The 24,291-nt window shown below is 43.7% G+C and overlaps 2 protein-coding genes across 2 annotated transcripts in view; one reads left to right on the top strand and one right to left on the bottom strand.

Annotated features, from left to right (window-relative positions):
* kri1 (KRI1 homolog) overlaps positions 1-24,291 on the bottom strand; it is a 602,835-nt gene that overhangs the window by 542,433 nt on the left and 36,111 nt on the right. The gene's annotated exons all lie outside the window — the stretch shown is intronic.
* On the top strand, positions 18,440-24,082 carry s1pr5a (sphingosine-1-phosphate receptor 5a). The gene is made up of 2 exons (XM_049560762.1): positions 18,440-18,588; positions 20,001-24,082. Exon 2 carries the CDS (start codon positions 20,245-20,247, stop codon positions 21,448-21,450), a length of 1,206 nt encoding a protein of 401 aa, XP_049416719.1. The 5' UTR covers positions 18,440-18,588; positions 20,001-20,244; the 3' UTR covers positions 21,451-24,082.

Here is a 24,291-nt window from a genome sequence, read left to right as displayed (position 1 = left end):
CTGCTAGCTGCTAGGCTAATTTGTACAATGTAAAATGCCATAGGCTTGTGCTAATAACATTAGCATGTTGTATTTGTGGGGAAAATGTGTCCAGATAAAGACAAGTGTTTGTCTGTGAATGTTGCGAGTTACAGAGAAGCTGATTTGTGTACTTGTGTTTGAAACTGTCTCTATATGTCGCGTTTTCCAAACAAATACAACATGCTAACGTAATTAGCACAGGCCTATGGCATTTTACATTGTATAAATTAGCCTAGCAGTTAGCAGACTTTTCCTCTGCTCATATGAAGCCAGGATAAATCACACACAGCTTAAAATGCTATTTTTGTGGAGGCTTTATTGTCTTCACAATTTATTGTTTCTTATCTGTGAAATACAAGTAAATACAAGCTTCGTTTCCACTGAGGGAAATGGTTTCAGCTTACAGAAACAGACAGGTTTGCGTCATCGTAACATGTAGTTTCATATCGTGGGAGGTACACGTCAGGCTACAGTGTGGATTACAGTGTTACATTTCCTTCTTTGGGCTTGCTATCCATATCTAACCTTGTTAGGGAGACTCAAGACCAGCCACTGCTGTTATAGTTAAGCAAAATTAAGAGAAAAGGGCGCCAGGCTGTGGATGATGTATGATGCACATTTTTTAAAAATGTATAGGCTTCACATTTTACAGGTGGAGAACATGAGATTCATTTTAGGCCTACAAAAATGATAAATGAAAATGAAATGTTCATCTAATTCCTTGTCGAAGCCAAAGGGAGCCACTTGAGATTTGCTGACCCATTTTAAGAGGTCACAAGCCAAAAAAAGTTGAGACCTTCTGTGTTAGAGAAGAAAAAACTTGATTAAATGTAATCTACCTAATATGGCCGTGCCTCTCTCCTTATCAGCCGTCTTGCATTTTGCTGCATTTGTCATAGAAAAGCCTTCCTGATAGGAAGTCAGCCCCTCAAGTCTGGCCTGTGAAATTTACAGCCTTATTTTCATTGGAGGTGAAACGCTTATACAATCGTTCAGTGAATAGAAATGTGAGTGTGGCGATTGGCCAGCGAATGCTGAAAGGTAGAGCTATTGAACTGAGACAATGGAGTGTTGTAAGAGGGTATTTTTAACCACCACGCTAAGTACCCTAAAATCACTTCTACCTCATTTGCAGTGGCAGTGATAGACTCCATTTATAATCCTTGTGTCTGGCTGATACCTGTGACATTTCCTGAATACATATTAGACTGGCTATTGTATTACTAATCTGAACCTACCTGTCTGCCGCCCGGCTTCCTTTATACACAGCTATGCAGTCTTTGATTCACTGACTAACACCCTGATGGAAGTAATTCATTACTTTGTCCTGAGAAAAGCAACAAATGAAAGCAAGTGAATGTGGTTTTGGTTCATTGTGCACAAGAAGTTCATCTGATAACTCCCATGTTTTATCTTTTCTACCTTGCATCACAAAGCACCTGAAACCCAGACAAAAACCAAAGATAAGTCCCGGAAAGGATGTGGATTTTCCCCAACATCATCATCATCACACAAAAGGAGCTGTTTATGATTTTATTCCCCCGCGCTGAATGCCCACGCTCCCTCCGTGTGGAAGTGAACGGCGCTCTTCCCAGAATCTGACCCCTGACTGAGAGTGCTGGTGGGTTGTTGGCGTGTCGGTAATTGAAGAAGTTTGAATAAATCTCACAGAGGCCGGTTACTAATTCTCATGACTCACCCCCACAATGCAGCCCGTCACACATGCCTCCCTCCCCCGCCCTGCTCTGCCCCCTTTCCCTTCCCCGATGTGGGAACGCTCCTTTGCTCTTTCTTCCACTCTGTCCTCCAAGATGAACTCATCCCAAACCGCTGCTTTATGAACAAAACAAGCTTTCATAAGACTGCCCGTTCACATCTCACCCCCCGAACAGCTAATGTGGAAAAAATACATATGTATTGAAGTATGAGGTAGCCCCGTCAGTGACCACGGCATGGCAGCCAGTGAAATGTAAATGACAGTCTCTGTAAAGGATGTCGTCACTGTGGAAACCACTCAATGTCAGCCTCTTTGGATTAAAGAAAAGTTTTCAGATTGACCATCAAACATTTTCAACTTCACTCAACTTTGGTTTTGAAACTGATCATGTGATCTCTTGACATGAAAATCCCCACAACCTCACAGACTGTTAGGAAAGAATGCCTCTTTATCACAGCTGACCTGCAGCCTTTTTGGGGTTTATCAGAGAATGTAGGACGGGGAGAGGGTGAAGGGTGGAGGGTAAAATGTTAAAATGGGGAATGTGGAGACAGAGAGAACAAAACCTCTGAAAAATGGAGCCCAACATGACGGGAAACAAAGCCTCCATGGTTTGTGGAAGCAAAGAGGAGCGTAGCTGCCATCACTAACACGCTGTGATCAGCTGAATATTGCTGTGTTTTTTAGTTTATTTATTCGAGGATATGCAAGTCAGTGAGAACAGCGCTTTAAATAATCAATTTGTTATCATACAACACAAAGTGTAGATGAAAAGGAACAAAAAACAATTGTCTAGATCAAACAGACAATCAAGAAAAAGGGGACTTTTAATATAGGAAAGATCGTATAAAATAATAGACGTAGCTACTGTGACATCACCTACTGGTTTGTGGACTCCCTTGTCGAAGCCTCGAGTTTGGCATTTTGACCGTTGCCATCTTGGATTGTTAAGCCAGAAGCAACTATATTTGGACAAGAGGGTGGAGCTATCACTAACGCTAGCTGCTAGCTTGGTTAGCATGGTGCATTTACAGCTGTTGTTAACTATGCTAAATCTAATGATATTGTTAGTTTTAGCTCTCAAAAAACAGTCTTACAACCATTAAAACAAAATGTACGTACTGGGAAAATGGAATATCCGACTCCCTAGACGGTTTTTTAGCACAACCAAACATGAACAAGACTTTTTTAGGCAGCCAAAATGTTACAATTAACTTACGTGAAATTTTCACAGACTGAAATAATGACAGCTACAGCTAGGCTTATACTCTGGGGCTAGGGTTACACCATGGTTACGCTACCTAACCAATGTCCTTGCCATGGTAGCAACTTCTCAATGGACAGCCCCGCTTTTCTTAGCGACTTTTATAGTCCCCAAACCTGGCTGGTTTTTAGCGACATGTCACTGTTTTTCCAGTGGCATCTTTAGCCCCCATGCATGTCTGTATTTTAGGGACCTGTCACTGTTTTTCCAGCGGCATCTTTAGCCCCCATGCATGTCTGTATTTTAGGGACCTGTCACTGTTTTTCCAGCAGCATCTTTAGCCTCCATACGTGTCTGTATTTTAGGGACCTGTCACTGTTTTTCCAGCGGCATCTTTAGCCCCCATGCATGTCTGTATTTTAGGGACCTGTCACTGTTTTTCCAGCGGAATCTTTAGCCTCCATACGTGTCTGTATTTTAGGGACCTGTCACTGTTTTTCCAGCGGCATCTTTAGCCCCCATATGTGTCTGTATTGTAGGGACCTGTCACTGTTTTTCCAGCGACATCTTTAGCCCCCAAACCTGGCTGGTTTTTGGTGACCTGCCACTGTTTTTCTGGCAACTTTTTAGCCCCCAAACCTGGCTGGTTTTTAGCAACCTGTCACTGTTTTTCCAGTGGCATCTTTAGCCCCCATGCATGTCTGTATTTTAGGGACCTGTCACTGTTTTTCCAGCGGCATCTTTAGCCCCCATACATGTCTGTATTTTAGAGACCTGTCACTGTTTTTCCAGTGGATTTTTAGCCCCCAAACCTGGCTGGTTTTTGGTGACCTGTCACTGTTTTTCTGGCAACTTTTTAGCCCCCAAACCTGGCTGTTTTTTTGCCACCTGTCTCTGTTTTTCCAGTGGTACCTTTAGCCCCCATAAGTGTCTGTATTTTAGAGTCCTGTCACTGTTTTTCCAGGGGATTTTTAGCCCCAAAACCTGGCTGGTTTTTAGCAACGTGTCACTGTTTTTCCAGCGGCATCTTTAGCCCCCATACATGTCTGTATTTTAGGGTCCTGTCACTGTTTTTCCAGGGGATTCTTAGCCCCAAAACCTGGCTGGTTTTTAGCGACGTGTCACTGTTTTTCCAGTGGTATCTTTAGCCCCCATGCATGTCTGTATTTTAGGGACCTGTCACTGTTTTTCCAGTGGTATCTTTAGCCCCCATAAGTGTCTGTATTTTAGAGTCCTGTCACTGTTTTTCCAGGGGATTTTTAGCCCCAAAACCTGGCTGGTTTTTAGCAACCTGTCACTGTTTTTCCAGTGGCATCTTTAGCCCCCATGCATGTCTGTATTTTAGGGTCCTGTCACTGTTTTTCCAGCAGCATCTTTAGCCCCCATACATGTCTGTATTTTAGGGTCCTGTCAATGTTTTTCCAGCGGAATCTTTAGCCTCCATACGTGTCTGTATTTTAGGGACCTGTCACTATTTTTCCAGCGGCATCTTTAGCCCCCATACATGTCTGTATTTTAGAGACGTGTCACTGTTTTTCCAGGGGATTTTTAGCCCCCAAACCTGGCTGGTTTTTAGCGACCTGTCACTGTTTTTCCAGTGGCATCTTTAGCCCCTACACATGAGAGGGTATTTAGGGACCTGTCACTGTTTTTCCAGCGGAATGTTTAGCCTCCACACATGAGGGGGGATTTAGGGACCTGTTGCTGTTTTTCCAGCTGCTTTCTGGCCCCCAGACATGACTGTTTATCGATCTGTGGCTGTTCAACCCCCCAAATGCAAGTATGTTTCAGTGGTCTGTCTGTGTTTTTCCAGTGAGGATAGTGCCATGAAAAGTGGTTGCTTTTTACCTGGACATTGCTATGTATCCAGTGTGGACAGTGCCCCTAAAACTGGGCTGAAACATTATATTTTCCCATAATGAAGTGGTTTTTGTGCCCAAACCAGTAATAGGCAACCTGCAGCTTTGAAGCTACATGCGGCTCTTTTGCCCCTCTCCAGTGGCTTCCAGTAAAAAATGGCTATTTTTTAACATTTTAAAAAGTGTAGCCTATACACTGAATCAAAAAATGTTCTGTTGTACCTCAACAGCAATGGCTTGTCTTGGATCTCCCTAGCTAAACTAGCTACGGATTTGAGATTGAAAAAAAGTCTAGAATGAATGGATATATTTGTTTCCTTTTACCACCAACCCTTTAAAGTTTAAGTACAAAACAATCATAACTACCCTGCTGTAGAGTAGCCAACTTGTGGTAAAACATATTAATAAATGCTCATTTAGACCTATTGGAAAAGGTAAGGGGTAAATTTAGACTTACTGTTTCCGTCATTATGAGACTCAAATGTGTTTTGCAGCTCCAGGCAGATTATTTGAGAGCTTTTTTGGGCTCTTTTGATAGTAAAGGTTGCTGACCCCTAGCCTTAACCTAACCACACGTTAACCACAGCATTGCTGAAACATAAAGCAATATAAAGTTTAAATGTATTCATTACATAATAAACATAGAAATGTAACGTTTCCGTGGTTTGCACAAACGTAAAATGCCAACATTTACTCTGGAGACTGGGTTGGGAGGATGGTTTGGATCTTCTCGTATATTCAAACTAGTTGCACTAGCCCATTAAAGAAAGGAAAAGCTCCTGAGGGCCGTACAGAGAGTCACCACAAACAAAAACAAAACACAAAAACAAGTCCAAAGTTTCATGCCAGTGAATGTGACTAAAGCAATTTAGTGAAAACTCAAATGGTAGAACCAGCGGCTTTTTGAATAATGAGGCCACGGACTCTGTGCCAACAGTGCTGACTGAACCATCTTCCTTTAATAACAAATACAAAGTCTATTCCCTCTCTTTGAAGGCCAAGAGAGCTCAGCGGTCAACCTAAACACAGCTCTGCGATACTTGTGGGATTCAATTTCAGTGATGCCATCGTGGGCTCTAATAAACACATCTGCAAGTGAGCTGAGACAAAGTCATGAATAAGCAGAAAACGACTAAACAATCATTTATCTGCAGTATGGAAAGAGCACGGCTGCAGCCCGAGCTCAAAGGCAGCGACAGTGAGAACTGCTGAGAGGTTCACATCGGAAATGAGGATGTTTGTGTTTGCATATAGACACAACTGACATCCACATATGCTCGGTTTAAGTCTAATCAAAACGGTCCCGAATGGGCAGCCTCTTCCTGTGTTTATTTGGACCAGAAAACCTCCACTGACTTTAGCCACTTCAACCAACAAAGCTTTTTCCGCGTCCTGACTCTTATGAAAAATACTCGGGATCAGATTTTATAAAGCAAAAAAACATCTTTGTTTAAATCAGGGGAATAAATGAGAGCGTTTTTCTGTCTCTATAAAGATTGTCTGGCTTTGTCACAAAGAAAAAACTTCAAGTGTGTTTTCCTTGTAAAAACACGAGGCCTGCATCAGAGAGAAACGCTAATAGACGGGCAGCTCTGAAGAAAGAATTTACACGTTCCACAGAGCCACTACATAAAGCATACTGTATGTTAATGTCACTTTTTACAGCCATTTTTTAAAGATTAGCATCTGTTTGCATGATAGAGAAAACACAATTAAATGAAAAGCAGAAGAAACGGTGCCATGCTCGGGTCTTTCAGGCCGCAATCTGATCTGAATTCGAATGCTTTCACTACTAGGCCCTGAGTGCTGCTGGATAATAAAAGAAGGGACAACAAACATGCAGACGGAGCAGCTGGAGACTGGAGACTGCATCAGGCAGAGTCAGGTACAGCTAGCTGGCCTGGAAGCAATGGAAAAGAAACATATCCAGCATTAACGTATGTTCTTCCCATTTCCCCTTATTAGGAGCTCAGAGCGAGGTCGCTGCCCGGCACAGCTGCACATGAAGCAGTGTGGCAGAAAAGCAACAAAAGGCTGGCTATTTCGAGGATTCCCATAAATCTCTGGCAGCCACAACAGCACTGGACACTACATTAGAGTTCCTGTGTTTTCCCCTATTTTTAAAACAGGCTCTGGTGCAGCGTTTTTTTTTCCTCCAATCACCGTGGATAACATACAAACACAAACTGTGACCTCGAGTCGACCTTCACTGTCAAGACATCAAACTCAACACTTTCAAAACGAGAAGTGACTACACCCTCATGTGACTGTGAGTTCATGGTTGACACCTCATCCGAAAATGTTCTTTCTTCTGGTAAGAAAAAGGGGGTTGAATGAACTACAAAGCCAGCGTATGAACTACAAGGTCAGGGACTCGAGTCACATGACTTAACGTGACTTAAAGCCCAGGTCAGACCAAAGACTGGTGAAGAGAAGAGTTGAAACAGACAACTACTGGCAACGTGCCGTTCTACAACGTTCTAAAAACCTTCCGATTCACACCAATGCAACTAGATGAGACAGTGTATCATCTCTAGTCAACAACTCTGTACTTCTGTTCTGATTTGCAGCTTTTCAGACTTATTTTGTGGCTGAATATAATTTGTAGCTTCGTAAAATATGAATGAGGATAGTGATAGTGAGATACTGTCTACAGCTGCATTTGTAGTAGTGATGAAACGGAGAAAAAAAAACAGAAATAGACACAACAAAGGCCGAGAAAAGAGCTGAGAGACAGAGGACAGAGAGGAGATTGAGAGGGACATACTGACGTCATGTGTAATTTGCAGGACATGTTCATGTTCTAATGTCCCCAAAAAAGAAAAGTTTTCATTTAGCTGTTATATTTATTGTTTATATCACTGTCTTTTATTTATTATGGTTTAACTGACAGAAAAATATACTTTGTGGTTCTGTTTGTGAATCACTGACAGAGCCGACTGCAAGACGCCGACACAGAGAAATGCATTAAGTAGGAGGAGCAGAGGCCGACTGATGATGTCATGTTCAATGTAATAAAATCTCCAAAAAAAGAAGAGGTTTAGTTTAAGTCTGTTATTTTAGAGTAAACAGACTGATTTTTGCTGCCTATTTGTTTGTCTGATCACTGAGGAAACACTGATTTGACATAAAGTCAAAAAATAAAAGTAGATTTTCAAGCAGCAAATTATTTTTGCCATTTTCTCGTAGCTTAGCGGCTACATTTCTGTGGTTATAGCATCAATGTACTGAAGCTTTATTTTGATGTGCAGTAGCTGGTTGCTAAGCTCACTACAATTTCCAAGTAGCTTGCCAAACACTAGCCCCTTTTACACTGCCAGATTTTCAGCGAATGTTGGGCTGTTTTGCCGGCAAGCTGCGAGCGTTTAGACACACAGAGCCGGATTGGCGAGTTGATCTGAGGTGCCCAATTTTCCACCTTGTAGGGTAGACATATTTAGTTTAAACAGACCAAGGCGGCCTTCCATAATGGGAGGAGCTGTTGATGACTTGTGGGAGGAGCTGTTGATGACGCCGCACGTGCGAGCCACTGGCGGTGGATAAACAGGAAACAGCTGATAGCAGGAATTAGCGAGCAGCTAGTAGCAAGAGGGAAACACAAACCTGACAGACACTGTAAAGATGAGCAACTGGGGAGACAAGGAATTGCGCGCCCTCCTTGTCCTCGCAAACGAAGAGGCCATTAACCGTCAGATGACGGGGACGGTGAAGAACGGGCCAACTTATGAGAGAATCACCGAAGGACTGACCAGCCGCGGCTTCCCTCCCACGTCACTGTTTACGTCACACGCTGAGCTACACGTTTTGTTACTTGCTCACGCCCACCATTGCCCCGAAAAAGGCACATTCTGTATGAACAAAAGTAGGTAGGCGGCATTTTGCTGCACTCCCTGATTTTGTTTTTATACTGCCAATGCTGAAAGAAGACTGATTGGGCTTTCCTGCACATTTGCACAATTCCTATCTAAAAAGGGCTAATGACTCCACCCTCTCATCCAAATATGGTCATGTCTTGCTCCAAAAATCCAAGATGGCGATGTAAAAATGCCAAACTCAAGGCTTCAAAACAGGCTCACAGGAACTGCCCTTTGAGGACAATAGGCCTGTTACCACTGAAGAAGTTCCTGGTACTATTGGGGGGCAGGAACTTTACAGGAACGTCCTCTCGCTCAGCCCTCTCAACCGCTGTGTCTCCACTGAGAGAGCGGAGTAGGAGGAAGGTTCCTGTAAAGTTACCAGGCTCTGGATGTGACGTAATCATTGCACGACCATCTTGACCGGGGCGACGCAGCAAAGAAGCAAACAAAGAAGAAGAACAACAAAGAAATCTTCTTACGACTCCTCGTCTACTGAGTTTTAAAAATGCCAGCTATTTTGTTGCTTTCTGTTGACGTCACATCCCGCCTTGAGTATATCCAATCAGCACCAAGTAAACCCCAAGTTCCACCCAGGAGTTTTTCGGGGCAGTTCTGACTTGTTTAACCCCTGTAAAAGATCCGGAACTCTGTCCTTGGGGTGGAGACACGCACCAACGGCCCCGGCCCAATAAAATGACCCCAAAGTTCCTGCGGTGGAAACAGGCCTAGAAGCCCCTTTTCTACCAACATTTCCAGGAACTTTTATTACCAAGAATTTATTTACCTGGGTAAAATAATTCCTGGTAGCTAATCTGTGTGGTTTGCGTTTCCACCGCACCTCAAAGTTCTGGAAAATTTATTCAAATCAGGCTGATGACGTAGATGATTGAGCGAGTGCCCTGTATTTGGCTCCGCCAGCTTGGCTGGTTACGTGCTGGTGTAGAGAGAGCTGGGGCTGTTTGTCTCAGCCAGCAGCTCAGTTTAAAAGTATTTTAAGATAAGTGTCAAACTAAGTTAGTCTACATACAGACAGCTGTCATTTGAGCTTATTAGTAACAATTTACTATCAGCTGAACTAGCGTGCTGTGTGTGTGTAAGACATAACGTTAGTGTCGGTGGATGAGAGACTGGACGGAGCATATTGAATATCACTGTCTACATGTTTATGTGTTCATGCTGCTGAGCACATGTATTGATGAAGTATTGGCTTCTTACTCACTAAGGGTTAATGTCACTTACAGTTACGAGTGTAGCTGCCATCAACTCGAGTCATTTTCAAGTTATCTTCACTTTGCTTCCACCATGGCCGCTCAGCTGTTCACCGGTTACCGTGTCGTGTAGGCGTGTATATGTGTGTGTGTGTGGAGGAGTTCAGCACCAGCACAAAAGAACCGATACCGTTAGCGCCTCTCAATACTATGGTCTTTGATAATTTAGCCCCAGGGCTAATTTAGTACCGGGTTTCAGTACCCATCCTTAATCAAAACACTAATGAAATAAAGTTTGCAGCGGCTGCCCATAACAGGAAGTGCGGAATGCTGCAAGTGTGTGTTCCACCAAGCAGCGTTCTTCAGCACAGCCAAGGAATTCTGGGTAATGTGAAAAGTCCTACCCCGCTACTAGGAACTTTTTTCAGGGAAAGTTTGGTGGTGAGGGAAAGTTTTTCCCCAGGTAATTTCGGTGGAAATGTGCTGAGGTTTTTCAAAATCCCAGGTAAATGATAAAAGTTCCTGCGGTGGAAAAGGGGCTAATGCATCTAGTGGCTAAACTGAGGAATTACATCATCCAAGTCACATGACACCATTAGGCCCAAAAAGACTTTTTCTTATTGATTTGTAAAGTGAAAGAAGTGTCTGTAAATCAATGGAAACACTTTGTTGAGCAGCTACCCGCACTAAATGACTTGTCTCACTATCAGGATTTGATCCATTTGATCCAATAACAATTTGAAAGTCTAAAAGAGAAATCATTTTGTTCCCATTCAAGTTAGCAGAGGGCCAACATGGAAGTTAGCTGCATGACTGCCACAGGTCTGTAGTGTTTCTGTTCTGTGGAAGCAACGTCAATCATCTGTGTAATTTTATACATGGCAGTTGAACTTGTTCACTCCAACTCTCACAGGAGTGAACAAGTTCCCACCTCCAACGCTGTCTCCAGTTCTGTTTAGACATCCGGGTTCAAAACGTGAAGCAACAAACCAATGGGTGATATGCTGGCTCCCGTCGTGGTTTTATACAGTCTATGTTCTCACCACAGTAACTTGAGTCTTGCTTGCAAATGTGTGACTTGCTCCCACTTCAGATGACAGTATCTGACTCAAAGCACACCCTGACTCTCTATGTTCAGGAGCTAAAAAAGCATTAACAATTGATTGTTTGAATTACAAAGGTGTGACTTCTTTCTATTGTCCCTGAGAAATAACATTAAACACAGAGGCTGTGTGTTTCAAGCTGTTAGCAAGAGGTGAGAATCGCAGATGAGGTGTGAATCTGCATTATATGGGCCACCACTAACACCTCGGAGCAGAGACATGCAACAGGTTTGAAAGCCTGTGAAACCCAAACAAGCTCTAATAAAGTTTATTAAACTTTTTATTTTAGAAAAGGTAAGAAGAAAGGGTGCAGGACCACTGCCCCAACAAGAGAATCAACTTTATTATTATTATTTACTCAAGCAGCTCATCAGTCACTGACAAACAGCAGCCAGACACGAGAAGGAGACAACACAAGCAGCAGTAAATCTAAAGCGGGCTATCATGACAAAAGCAGGACTGACTTTACTTCCTCTCTGCGAGCGCATTAACGTCACAGGAAAAATCACCCAGAGCCAGGAGTGTCGGACAGAACATGCTGAATACAGAGAGCCCTCCACCCCCCAGGCAGCGAGACGACTGGGTGGGTCCCGCCTGGCCACTCGTCTAAAAGTGTAGCTGTGGCCTGAGGGAAGGAGACAGAGCAGATCCCCACTGTGGGAAGAAAGAAAAGACAGAGCAGAGAGTCCTGCTGTCATGTCTTTGTGTGTTAACTAATCAGGGGCAGCACGCTGAGAGCTCGTCACGGTGTCACTGCGGGGGGTTGACTGCTGCTCGGCTGACAGGCCTGGCAAAGACAAGAGCAGGTCAGCCTCACTTGGGTGGGCCCCAGGGAGCGGAGGGACGGTAGAACAAGATGAGTCAGGGAGCGCCACTAAACCGTGACCAGGAAGACTCTTAAATCCCAGACAGGCAGGTGTGGTGAGGAGCTGTTGGAGCTAAAATAAGAACTGGAGAAAATAACTACTTTAAAACAAAAGGTAAACCTCACACCCGTTTTCCACCAACATGGAACCGGTTCAGTTTCAGTTTGTGCCCCTCTGTTGAACTGTCTTGAGCATTTCAGCCAAAATAAAATTATTTCAGAACCCAAAAAGTTGGTTCCTCAGTTCACTCCCTGGTCAAATGACTCTGCAGTCGTGACAGGTATTTATCGGCTCCAGCTCCGACCGGCTTCTATCGGCAGTAATGGAAATTCAACACCAAGGGTGAAGCTCTAGCCCTTTTTAGATAGGAATTGTGCAAATTTGCAGGAAAGCCCAATCAGTCTTTTTTCAGCATTGGCAGTATAAAAACAAAATCAGGGAGTGCAGCAAAATGCCGCCTACCTACTTTTGTTTATACAGAATGTGTCTTTTTCGGGGCAATGGGGGGCGTGAGCAAGTAACAAAACGTGTAGCTCAGCGTGTGACGTAAACAGTGACGTGGGAGGGAAGCCGCGGCTGGTCAGTCCTTCGGCGATTCTCTCATAAGTCGGCCCGTTCTTCACCGTCCCCGTCATCTGACGGTTAATGGCCTCTTCGTTTGCGAGGACAAGGAGGGCGCGCAATTCCTTGTCTCCCCAGTTGCTCATCTTTACAGTGTCTGTCAGGTTTGTGTTTCCCTCTTGCTACTAGCTGCTCGCTAATTCCTGCTATCAGCTGTTTCCTGTTTATCCACCACCAGTGGCTCACACGTGCGACGTCATCAACAGCTCCTCCCACAAGTGATCAACAGCCCCTCCTGTTGTAGAAGGCGGCCTCGGTCTTTTTAAACCAAAAAGGTTCCAACAATATGTCTACCCTACGAGGCGGAAACTTGGGTGCCTCAGATCAACGCGCCAATCTGGCTCTGTGTGTCTAAACGCTCGCAGCTTGCCGGCAAAACGGCCCAACATTCACGGAAAATCTGGCAGTGTAAAAGGGGCTAATGATTTTAGTGCCTTTGTTGGCGAGATGCAACAGCAGGTCACCAGAATATGCCATGTGTCTCCGCCCAAGCAGCACTCAAACATTTTTCCGAATTAGTCTGTGCCGAGTTTGAGAGAGAGAGACTGAATAAGTACGAGATATAGAAAGGACGTAACGGCTGTAACATTTCCACTGGCCTCCATGCTGCTTTCTACTGTTCACTGACCCTGTTTTCCGACCTGTCTGTGACATTACACACCAATTAAAACAAACAAAAAGTAAAACAAAAAGAAAGGAGTACTCGCGTACACAGCTGTGGTCCACTGGCAATGGGAAAAGAGTCTATCGGCTAGTTTTACTGGGTTTTGACATGATTTAAAAACCAACGTACATGCACTAATTTTGGTGTAAAAAGGGTACAAGAGACCCACAGGACCACTTGCTATCTCAGCTAACACTACTCCATTTAAGAGGCTGTTGCACACTCCTTTTTTTAGCTAGCTAGCATGAAGGTAGTGGTATCGTGGATCTAGATAACCAAATCTATTGGTACCGACCATGTCATGCTAGCCTGTCAAGAAGTAGGTTAAATAATGTCTCAAATTTAGGCTAAATTTTGGCAAGGGAAAAACTGGCACAACCATTTTCACAGTGGTTCCTCGAATTTGCACCTCAGGGTGTTCTGTTGATTCCCACGAGTCTCCTCTTTACAGACACGCCCACTTTATGATAGACCAACGCAGTTTTTGGTGAACTTCATACAGTATAAATGTGGTATTTTTACCATTTTTTAAAATGGCGTATTTGAATATTTCTTCACATAGAGTCACTAAACAGTTTTGGAATTGCATAAATTGGGTTTAACTGGAAAGCAGAGACTCTTCTTGATTCAATGAGTCCAGATGTATTCATGCGTGATGACGTTAGCCCCCATAGTAGCCTTGTCATTGTCATCAGACAGTTTTGGAAACTTAACCTTACAGTACAAAATGACCTATAGTAACCTCCAGGATAATCACAGCCTCGTGAAGCTCCACAGCCACAAACTGGAGGCCTCAAGCATTCAGAGGGTTGCTGGTTTTTAGAGGTATATCCACTATAAGGGGATTTCTCAGCAGTTTCCAGAACAGAAGTGCTCACCATCCCACTGCTGAAAATGCAGTTCTTACAGAAATCTCCAAATGTCAACAGTTTTTGATACCATATCAGAAGATCATTTTTCTGAGGTGTTCCTAAAGGTCTTTGTGTCAATTCTCGAGTGGTAATAAAGGTCGCGTTTAGCACCGACGTTGTAAACAAATGTTATCAACCCAGCAACCTGTGAGACATAGCAGTCATGGGAATAGACAGCGTATACTTCCATCATTATGTTCTGAGCCCCTGCACACTCTGTACTTATAAAGTTTGAATACGTACCTAACCAAAACACAATGTTTACTACATATTTACAACTAGAAATACTTCTTCAGCTGCCACAAGAAAATGCTGGCATTGTACATTATTGCAAACCCTGAATAAGTTAAATATCTATGTTTCACACATTTCATATTGACGTTTCTAATGTGATGAAAAGGGAAGATCACTGTTTGAGACAAGCAAACAACAAAACTGGTTGTTTTTATTGGTCCCACTGCTGCGTGTTTTTTACCGCAACACTGCTGCGTTTCTTACCGGGATTGTGCCACCAAGAGCAGTTGTTTTTTTACCCAGACACCGGTGCCTTTCCACCGGGGATAGTGCCATAAAAAGTGGCTGTTTTTACAGAGACGTTGCGTTTCCTGCTGGCACTGTGCTACCAAAAGCGGTTAATTTTTACTGAGACATTGGTGTCTTTCTACTGGGGACATTGCCACGAAATTTGATTATCTTTTACAGAGGCATTGCTGCGTTTCTTGCTGGCATTGTGCCACGAAATGTAGTTGTTTTTTACCCAGACATTGGTGTCTTTCCACCGGGATGGTGCCACCAAAAGCGATTGTTTATTTACTGAAACATTGCTACATTTTCTGTCTGGATGGTGCCACGAAAAGAGGATGTTTTTGACCAAGACATCGCTGCGTTTCTTGCAGGGATTCTGCCATGAAATGCGATTGTTTTTCCTGAGACATCCCTGCATTTCCAACCGGGATTGCGCCATTAAAAGTGGTTGGTTTTTACAGAGACATCGCCACATTTCTTGCGGGGATTGTACCACTGAATGTAGTTTTTTTTTTTACCCAGACATCAGTGTCTGTCCACTGGGACATCGCCACGTTTCCTGCTGGGATAGTGCCAACAAGAGCAGTTGTTTTTCACTGAGACACTGCTACGTTTCCTGCCTGGATAGTGCCCCAAAATCTGGGTATTTTAAGCCCAAACCTGACCTTTTCCTAACCAAAACCAAGTTGTTTTTTGTGCCAAACCTAACCATACGTGTCCACAACGTTGCTGACACAAAGAAACCTGAAGTCAAAGCTTATCTGCTACATGATAACATCCAAATGTAACGTACCCAAGGTTTGCAAGAACATACAATGCCAACATTTACTCTGGGCTGACGTGACACTATCTGCATCTCAAATTAGTCATCTTGATGTGTGCCACTTGTGTGTGGACAAAAATAGTTGTGTGGTGTCTCAGAGGGTTACGACCACCAGGAAAGAGCAGCTTCTCAATAAAAATTACGCGGCCTCATCATGTGCTGAACACAATCAGTACAACCTTTTTGGGGAAATGAGTAAGTCGTTGATTATTTGCTCTGAGTGTTTGTTGCGCGTCACTCTGCAGTCACAGCTCCCCTCTGTGTGTCAATTCCTACCAGTGACTTCATCTGTGTTTTTTCTCAAGGATATCCCTCTCCTTTCGAGGCACAATGAGGCAGCTTCCTGTTTAGAGAAAAGGACCAGTCCGGCCGTCGCTCACCCTCCCTCACCTTATGTAATTTCCCCGTCGCCCTGCCAGTATCCCAGCTGTGTCCCGTGAGTGGAAATGTACATTTTCTCTTCCCAGTTTCATGGAAATTAATTTGGAAATTTCTGTTTCATTTTGGTGGAAATATGACAGCAAATCCTCACATTTGAAACATCTGGAGCCATAGCGTGTTAAATAACAAATGATTAATGATAACAGTCACTGTGATCGTCTAATCAATGAATCATTCCAAGAGCTGCCCATGAAAGTGGTTATCTGAGGCCTGCAGGTGAAGAAATAATGGATTCAGTGATAAGACTGTTGCAGCGATCAGGCTCTTCATCTCCAGCTGTGTTTGCTAATGTGAGTCAATTTAGGTGTAATGAGATATTAAGAGTGATTAAGAGTCACGACATTAGTAATCTTAATTTGTTTGGCACTTTTACAACACAAGAAGGAAGTCAGATAAATCCAGAGTAGTGAGAGCACGTCAAAGGCCCTGTCCAATCTAATCTTTTTTCCATACCACATGTTTTAAACAATACAATCTCCATTAATCAAACATTTGATAGTATTGGAAGTACATAAGCTATGAAAACACCCAGTCACCAGCAGCAACCAAGCAGTTCAGTCTGCTTTTTTTCTGTTTCCACAGTGAAAAGTTGTGGATGGTACCAACAGAAGCGTTCCTTAGCGTCCCCATGTTTGGTCCCCCCTCTGTTGGGGTACCTAGCACACAGATCTGGTACTAAAAGGTGGAGCTGTGAACACTGCAGTCTGATTGGTCAGTAGAGGACGGTCACTCTGCTCAGGGCTGAGTTGTGTCTGGTTTTGAGGCTCATGTAACCACTGTTCATACTGTGGAGAGTTTTATTAGTAAACTGTAACTATAAAATGAAAGGATGTTTTGCTGCCTCTCACAGCAGCTGGAGTCTGAGAAAAAATAACTTCATTCACTGGGCCGACTGCCGGCAACTTTTAAGGTGGAACGTTAACGCATGAGTTGATGATGTGAATCCATCAGCACACCTTAAATTTCACTGTGACAACTTTGACCATCACTTTAGTTTTTATATGACGCACACTTTTAGTAATGAGTGGATCTTCAGGTGTTTAGTGAGCTGCATATATTCTAATCCTCACTTGGAGAAACAAAAGGCGTCACGGAGCATCGTTCCTGTGGGCTACGGCAACACTAAACCCCTGAGCTTGCCTGAGAAGGACTAAATGCACAAAGCTGCTATTTTTAAATATCCCATGGAGAGAGACTCTCACTGCAGCCTGTTCTGTTTTGTTGTGAAAATGTGGGCGTGCAGCCTCGTTCTGTGGACGATAAACCAGGTGCAGACTGATAAAGGAGGAAATACAGTGAGTGCTGGACGGAGCAGTGAGTGACAACAACCCCGCCCACATTTAAGAGCACTGTCTGTGCTGGAAACACTAGGGTCTAGGTACCATGTCTGAAGGGTTACTGCTGGGTCCAAAGGTGCTGTACTGACAGTGTTTGGTGGAGACGGGGCTTATGTTTCTGCAAACCACGTACGTGTCACATTTGCTTCAATCCTTACCTGTTATTTTAATTTTTTCTGGCTGGTGTTTTTTTTCCTCTCATTTTGAGGTGGTCTGGTGTTGTTGAAAAATAGAAAATCAGTGAACTTAAGTCATAAAAAAACAGAACTGTTTTGAAGGTTAAAATTCAGGTATCGCGACACAGTTTCTGTTTGACTATTTTAATCTGCTGCTAAAGTTTGAGACATTAATTTCCAGGCACGGCGCTGTGACATCACAACTATAGAAACCAGTTGTGGTTCAATATATAACTCACACAAGACTGATGTGAAAACTTGAAGCCTGCAGTGCACCCACCCACACACACCCACTCTTACACACACAGAAAACTCCTTTTTCAGTGAGGACGGAGACATCTTGTGTCCAGCTGTTTCATGTGTCTTTTCATAAAGACTAGATTTTCGGTGATGGAGAGGGAGCAGATGTAATTTTAAGTATTTCTGATGAGATAATTGAACTTTTTATCCACAAATTATTATTAAAAACCGAGGATTTGTATGTCTTGAAGCTTCTCTGGAGGGGAAACATTTCTATAAATGACATGTGGGCCAAAAAAGTGATTTTTTTTTCAAGTGTGAGCTAAAAGATAATTACAGATGACGCCTATCTGCAAGTTATTTTCTGAGATCTGGGGTTTCTGGCCTGCAGAACAGACTGAGCCGCACCTGCCTCACAAATTACAGTTTTTCCACGGACAAATTAACTTGTGGTTTTTGTAGTTTTGAGTTTACTTCAGAGTGTTTCTCTTTTACTCACTGTGGGAGACACACACACACACACACACACACACACACACACACACACACACAGATTTCTACACAATCTGACAAACCTGAAGAGCAACATAGAGCTGATGATCTGCAGCCATAATTACACACTGACTACAAACAGGAGAAAACCACACTTGGCATCAGTGACAGTAACCTGGGTGCACCTGAGGGCAAACTGCACTATGAGGTGAAAATCTCACTTTCTTCTTCTTCTTCTGTTGTCGCAGTGACAAACAGAAACATAAGCTGTCACCGGGCTGTGATGCCTTCTGAGGGCAAATCAGAAAAAAGGGGGTCAGGCGGAGGAGGGAGGAAAATCGTTGAAGGGCAAAAACATTAGAGACCAACCCACTGCGTGTTGAGTCCTGCCCTGCGCGCTGTTCTCACACCACACTCACATGTCGCTGTGATCGGCTGAGCCCGTCCTGTCCTCCACTCCTCTCTCTGTGGGATCATTTCTGCTGCTGCTGAAGTCTCTCTGGATATTTACACGTCTCTACAGGTGCGTGGAAAAGTTTTTAAAAGTTGCTTTGTTACCATGTGGGCTGGATAAGATGCGCACAGGAGCGTGAAATGCGTCTGTGGAGCTCGGTGATACATTTATAGTAACGTTACTGTGTGACAGTGGTCAGTTTAACTCCTGCAGTGTCTGTAATGTGGATAGCTTTGACCTTAGACATGTTCTTTTACTGTGTGCACGCCAGTTAAAACGTGGATATATATGTAAAGCATTTATTGACCTGCAGGCTCAGTCGAATTGTCTGCATGAGTTAAAGTTCCCGGTTTGGACATTTGAAAACATGCGTATCTATTCTGGTTATTATGATGCACAAATGCACGTAAGACATGATTTAGTTAGCAGTTGTTGTTCCCCAATATTAACCGGTACGCTCAGCTATGAAACAATAAGCTCTAATTGTCTGTACGAGATTAATGTGCCAGTTTGGATACTTGAAAATGCGTATTTACGCATATACGTGTGTATTTGTTCTGATTATTATGACATATAATACATATAAGATACAAGTAAGTTTCTGTTTTTGTGTCTCTAATATTAACCACTAAACTGAGTCATTAACCAATACGCTCTAATTGTCTGCAGGGGTTAAATTTGCCGGGTTAAATACTTGAAACATGCGTATTTACGCATATACGTGCGTGTCTATTCTGGTTATTATGATCGTAAATACATATAAAACAAGAGTTAGTTTGTATTAGTTGTGTCCCTAATATTAAGCAGTGAGCTCAGTTATTAACCAATAAGCTGTAATTGTCCGTTAAGAGTTAAGCTTGCTGGTTTGGATGCTTGGAAACATGCGTTTTTACGCATGTACGTGCGTATTTATTCTGATTAGGATGACACACCATGTATAAATACACATAAGATACGAGTAAGTTTATATTGGTTGTGTCCCTAACATTAGCCAATAAGCTCTAATTGTCTGTACGAGTAAAATGTGCCGGTGACAAAACTTAAATCCATGCGTATTTGCGCATATGTGCGTATTTATTATGGCATTAAGGCACAAATATTTGCAAGTTGGTTATATTCGTTGTGTCCTTAATGCTGTATAAAAACGTGAGTTTAATTTTTTACTGGCAGGAAAACTCTGCCACTAAGAGTCAAAGAAAACATTCAATAAAAACTTTGCTTCAGATTTTAAAGTTTTTCCGTTTTTCCTCCCATTGTGAACTCTTTATGTCCTTGGAGTTATTACTGTAAGCGGTCCGTACCGGAGGCTTTCCCCCTCATTAATAACGCAGATATGATCTCTATTATGTGTAATCATCTGTATGTATTCTGGGGATTAATTGGAGCGGGTTTCTAAATTAATTCCATACTCTTTTCCTGTCGTTGATTCTGTTTATTTTTCGTCATCAGTACTAACCTTCCTCTCCTCTCGTTTGATGCAGGCTGGCTCTCATCGCCTCCTAGTGTGCAGCCCGGGTATTGAAACAATGTGATTTTGGGGGGGTGGAAAAGACTCCAACCACAGGAAATCCTATTTGATAGCATCAAAAGAAACAGCAGCTGACTGCCTCTGTCTTCTCAAGTTTTCAATACAGAGAAAGAATGCACAGTCTGAGGACTTTATGACACTTTGTCTGTGGATCTAATCTTTAAATCAAACAACAGAAAGAAAAGAAAACCCCAAATATGGCCACAGAGTCTTTTCATGCTGCCTATGCTGCTGTAGCTCCGTCCACCATCCCCATGACCCCCTCCACAAGGAACCTGCTGAGGATGTTTCGTGAGTACCAGAGTAACGCTGTGATCTTGCAGCACTACAACTTCACAGGCAAACTGCAGGAGAACAAGTACAAAGAAGGACTCAAACCAGAGGCCATTGCCTTTCTGCTGGTGTGTGTGCTCATAGTCGTAGAAAACGCTGTGGTGCTTCTGGCGATCTGGAAGAACAAGAAGTTCCACCTGCCCATGTACTACCTCCTGGGCAACCTGACTCTCTCCGACCTGCTCGCAGGCTTCACCTACATGGTGAACATCATAACATCCGGCGCCAACACTTTAAGCATGACCCCGGTGCTGTGGTTCCTGAGGGAGGGGGGCGTGTTCATCATGCTGGCCGCCTCCGTCATCAGCCTGCTGGCCATCGCCATAGAGCGTCACGTTACCATGGTGAGGATGAAGCCGTACCAGGGGGACAAACAGGGGCGGATGTTCGCTCTGATCGGCGCCAGCTGGGTGCTGTCGGTGTTCCTGGGCGTCCTGCCGGTCCTGGGCTGGAACTGTATGGGCCAGCTGGACCAGTGCTCCACGGTCCTGCCGCTGTACGCCAAGAGCTACATCCTCTTCTGCATCACCATCTTCAGCGCCATCCTCATGTCCATCGTGGTGCTGTACGTCCGCATCTTCCGCATCGTCAAGTCCAACACCCAGCGCCTTGCTTCGGTTCCGCAGCGCAAAGGCCTCTACAGGAAGTCCCAGAAGTACATGGCCCTGCTGAAGACGGTCACCATTGTCCTGGGAGTCTTCATCATGTGCTGGCTGCCGCTCTTCATCCTCCTCCTGCTGGACTTCTGCTGTCCGGCCAAACAGTGTGGCGTGCTCTTTAAGGCGGACTATTTCCTGGGCATCGCCATGTTCAACTCCCTCCTCAACCCCATCATCTACACGCTGACCAGCAAGGACATGAGGAAGGCCATCCTCCGGCTGCTCTGCCGACACTGCCTCCTGACTAAGGACGGGCAGGTGAAGAAGATCGGCATGGCCTTCCTGGAGTGCAGCACCAGCAAGGCGGACGCAGCCTCTCACAGACTGGAGGGAGTGGAGACGACCGTGTCCTCCGGTAACTTTACACCCTCTCCCATCAAAGCCATTTACCCCAGGATGTCTAAAACATGACCGCTTAACTGAGAGCAAGGACTCGGACAAAAGACTTGGCTGCTTGTCTCTAATCTGAGCTGCACCTGAGCTCCAGGTGAGTTAACAGTGCACGACAGGAGCTGAAGGTTTGTGTTGCACTCTGCCAGGCGTGAACGGAATAAACTGGACGTTTAAATTGGGAGAAAGACATTAACCTTGAGAGTTTTCTCATCACAAAAAGCAGAAATGTCAGAGCCTCAAAAGTAGGCGTCAGTTTCCTGTGGAAAAAAAAAATTACATTTATTTCTAAGACACTGAAAACAGGGCCAGTATTAAAAAATATCATTTCATTCTATCAGTTTTCCACATGAAATGAAATCAAAGACTATGCAGACATGAATGCAGCTAATTACGCTGTACATCTGATAAACTGGGCCCGAAGCCCGAGCATGAGGGTTTGTCCTTATCTCCTCTCCCTGTGTAGCACATAATGACATGTTGTTACAAACACGGAGCATCCACACCCAAAACCTGCTGCCAAACCCATGTAATTTCTGCCATGTGAGTTTTGGTCAGCAGCAGTGCAGGGTAGAGGTCCCCTCGGCCGAGATCAGAGGCTCAGTGGCCTGGAGACGCACTGAGGACGTCATACGGAGGGCTGCGCAGAGCGGTTTGCAGCTCTGGAGGTCCCCTCACAACACATGTAGCGACACATGATGAATGACTTAAAGCAATAAAGCAGACAGTGGAGGTTTGTTGACGCCTTCTTGGTCTGACGGCGAGTATCACAGTGATGTGCTGTAGGTCCTGCACAAACATTTCAAGTGGAAACAGACAACTTTTAAACTTTTCCCCTCTCATATTTCAAAGTGGTATTAATTTCAGTTTCAGTGTGCTTTATTGGCGCCATTGTCAGGTGAACAATACTGCCAGAGTGTCCAGGATAACATTATCGTTGGCGCAGCTGTTGCAAAAACAACAGGATTGCTTTTCGTTTCTCCTCAGAGCCTACCATCTACCAAAGAGTTTCCATGGTTATTTCTGTGGTTCCCATGGATGTATAAAGAGAACTGGAGAACTGTCGCTCCAGTGTCTGATTTCGTGACATTCAACACAACAGCGTCGGCCTCTAGTGAGACATACAACATACACATTGACAGTGCTTTCTAAATAACAATAATAATAATAATAATAATAGCATTAACATGTCGGTATGGAGCTCCCAGATCTCATTGTTTTCCCAAATTGGGGACATTTTTGGCGGCTGTTATTCTTTCAGTTAGCTGCTAACAGCTCCTTTAAAAACTCCTGCAATGGGTAGCACACATAACATGTCGTCAAAAGTCACATCTGTGCCGCCCATGAACCCATCAGACATCAATTCGGCTCTGTAACCACCTTCGTTACTAGCGAGACAACTCTGTCCCCCTATTCCGCGATTGTACCTTTCATACAGAACGACGACGCGGCATAGCGGTGTGAAATTCTCGCCTTGAAGAGGCAGTGTAAAAAAGGCTTCTGAAAGTTACTCAGTGGTGCCGGAAGCCAAAAAAGTTTGACTAAAATTATTCGGATCTTCCATATCGTTGGGCCCATAGAGCAAACGCACCTGAGACTTCTACGGACTGAGCTAGCCACTTCGCCTTTAGCGCTTTCAGGGTTCCTACGGCTTAAGGCAAAACTTTTTGAGACTTTAATGAATTAAATTTAAGACCAATTCTTTACAATGACCTAAAGTGAAAAAAAATACGAAGTGAAATTAGTTATGAAGGGCGAGAAACATTTTTATATAAAACGTTTAGTGTGACATAAAACATTACTTTTTGGGAAACACCTTCCATTACTACTTGGACTCTTGAGTAATTTACAGAATGCACGTGGAGCCAAGAAAGTTCAACTTCCATGTCGCATTTTTAAGACTATTGAAAGATTGATTTAAGATGTTTTAATACCAATCAAGGCCTTTTTGTTAGATTAGTGAATCTGCAGGAACCCTGCTTCCGCTGACTTGAATGTGGCTAACTGATTTAATCGTGTGACTCATCTAGACTTAAGAAATGTTATCAGACTGAATGGATCAAACCCTGATCATGAAACGAGTCATTTAACCGGGGTTGTGACTCTCAGAAATACGTACCCACTGATTTACAGGCGTCTCTCTCACAATGTAGACCAATGGGAAAGTCTTTTGGGCCCATGGCATCATGGGGCAGACCCACAGGTTGTAACTCCACAGTTTGGTCACTATGTCAAATTGGCTTCAAAGCCCGGTGCTGTTTCTGGGGTTTGGTTGCGCCACTGTCCACCATTTCCTCTCTAGGGGATGGTGACTGCAGAGAACTTATATTAATACTCTTTTGGTAACTTGGGAAAGCTCCTGGGAAAAACAAATGTTTTGTCCTCCTCCTGTTGTGGTTGCACGATGGTTGACGCACTTCCTTTATGCCGAAACTCAAGCCCTCAGATCGAATCTGGTGGCACACAGGAAGTGAATGCGAAGCTTATAGGGGATCAACCTAAACACAGATGGCGTCATTATTCTACAGCCGTTATCTGTGCAATCGACATTTAATTCATAAGTTAAAGCAAAAAAAAAAACTCTTTCTAGTTGGAGAAAGTTTCCCATGAAATGATATGAATCTGTTTTTCCGGTGAAAGAGCTCAGATATCATCGTGTCCCACACAACAGCAACCTGTCAAAGCCCCAAACATCAGACTGTGTGGGCTTCAAAGACCTGGGGAATTTCATCGTGGTTATAGTGACATAAAATGTAGAAAATGCCAACTGTAATATTGTACATAAATGTAAAAAGAAAAATAATCTATTACTGATTTGTTTTGTATACTGTGTAAATATCTATAGTCTTCTCTGAGCTGCAT

Source organism: Epinephelus fuscoguttatus, linkage group LG19 (genome assembly GCF_011397635.1).
Source record: "Epinephelus fuscoguttatus linkage group LG19, E.fuscoguttatus.final_Chr_v1".
In the NCBI taxonomy this organism is placed as follows: domain Eukaryota; kingdom Metazoa; phylum Chordata; class Actinopteri; order Perciformes; family Serranidae; genus Epinephelus; species Epinephelus fuscoguttatus.
Note: the sequence above shows the minus strand (reverse complement) of the source record. Positions and strands in the feature narration are given on the sequence as shown.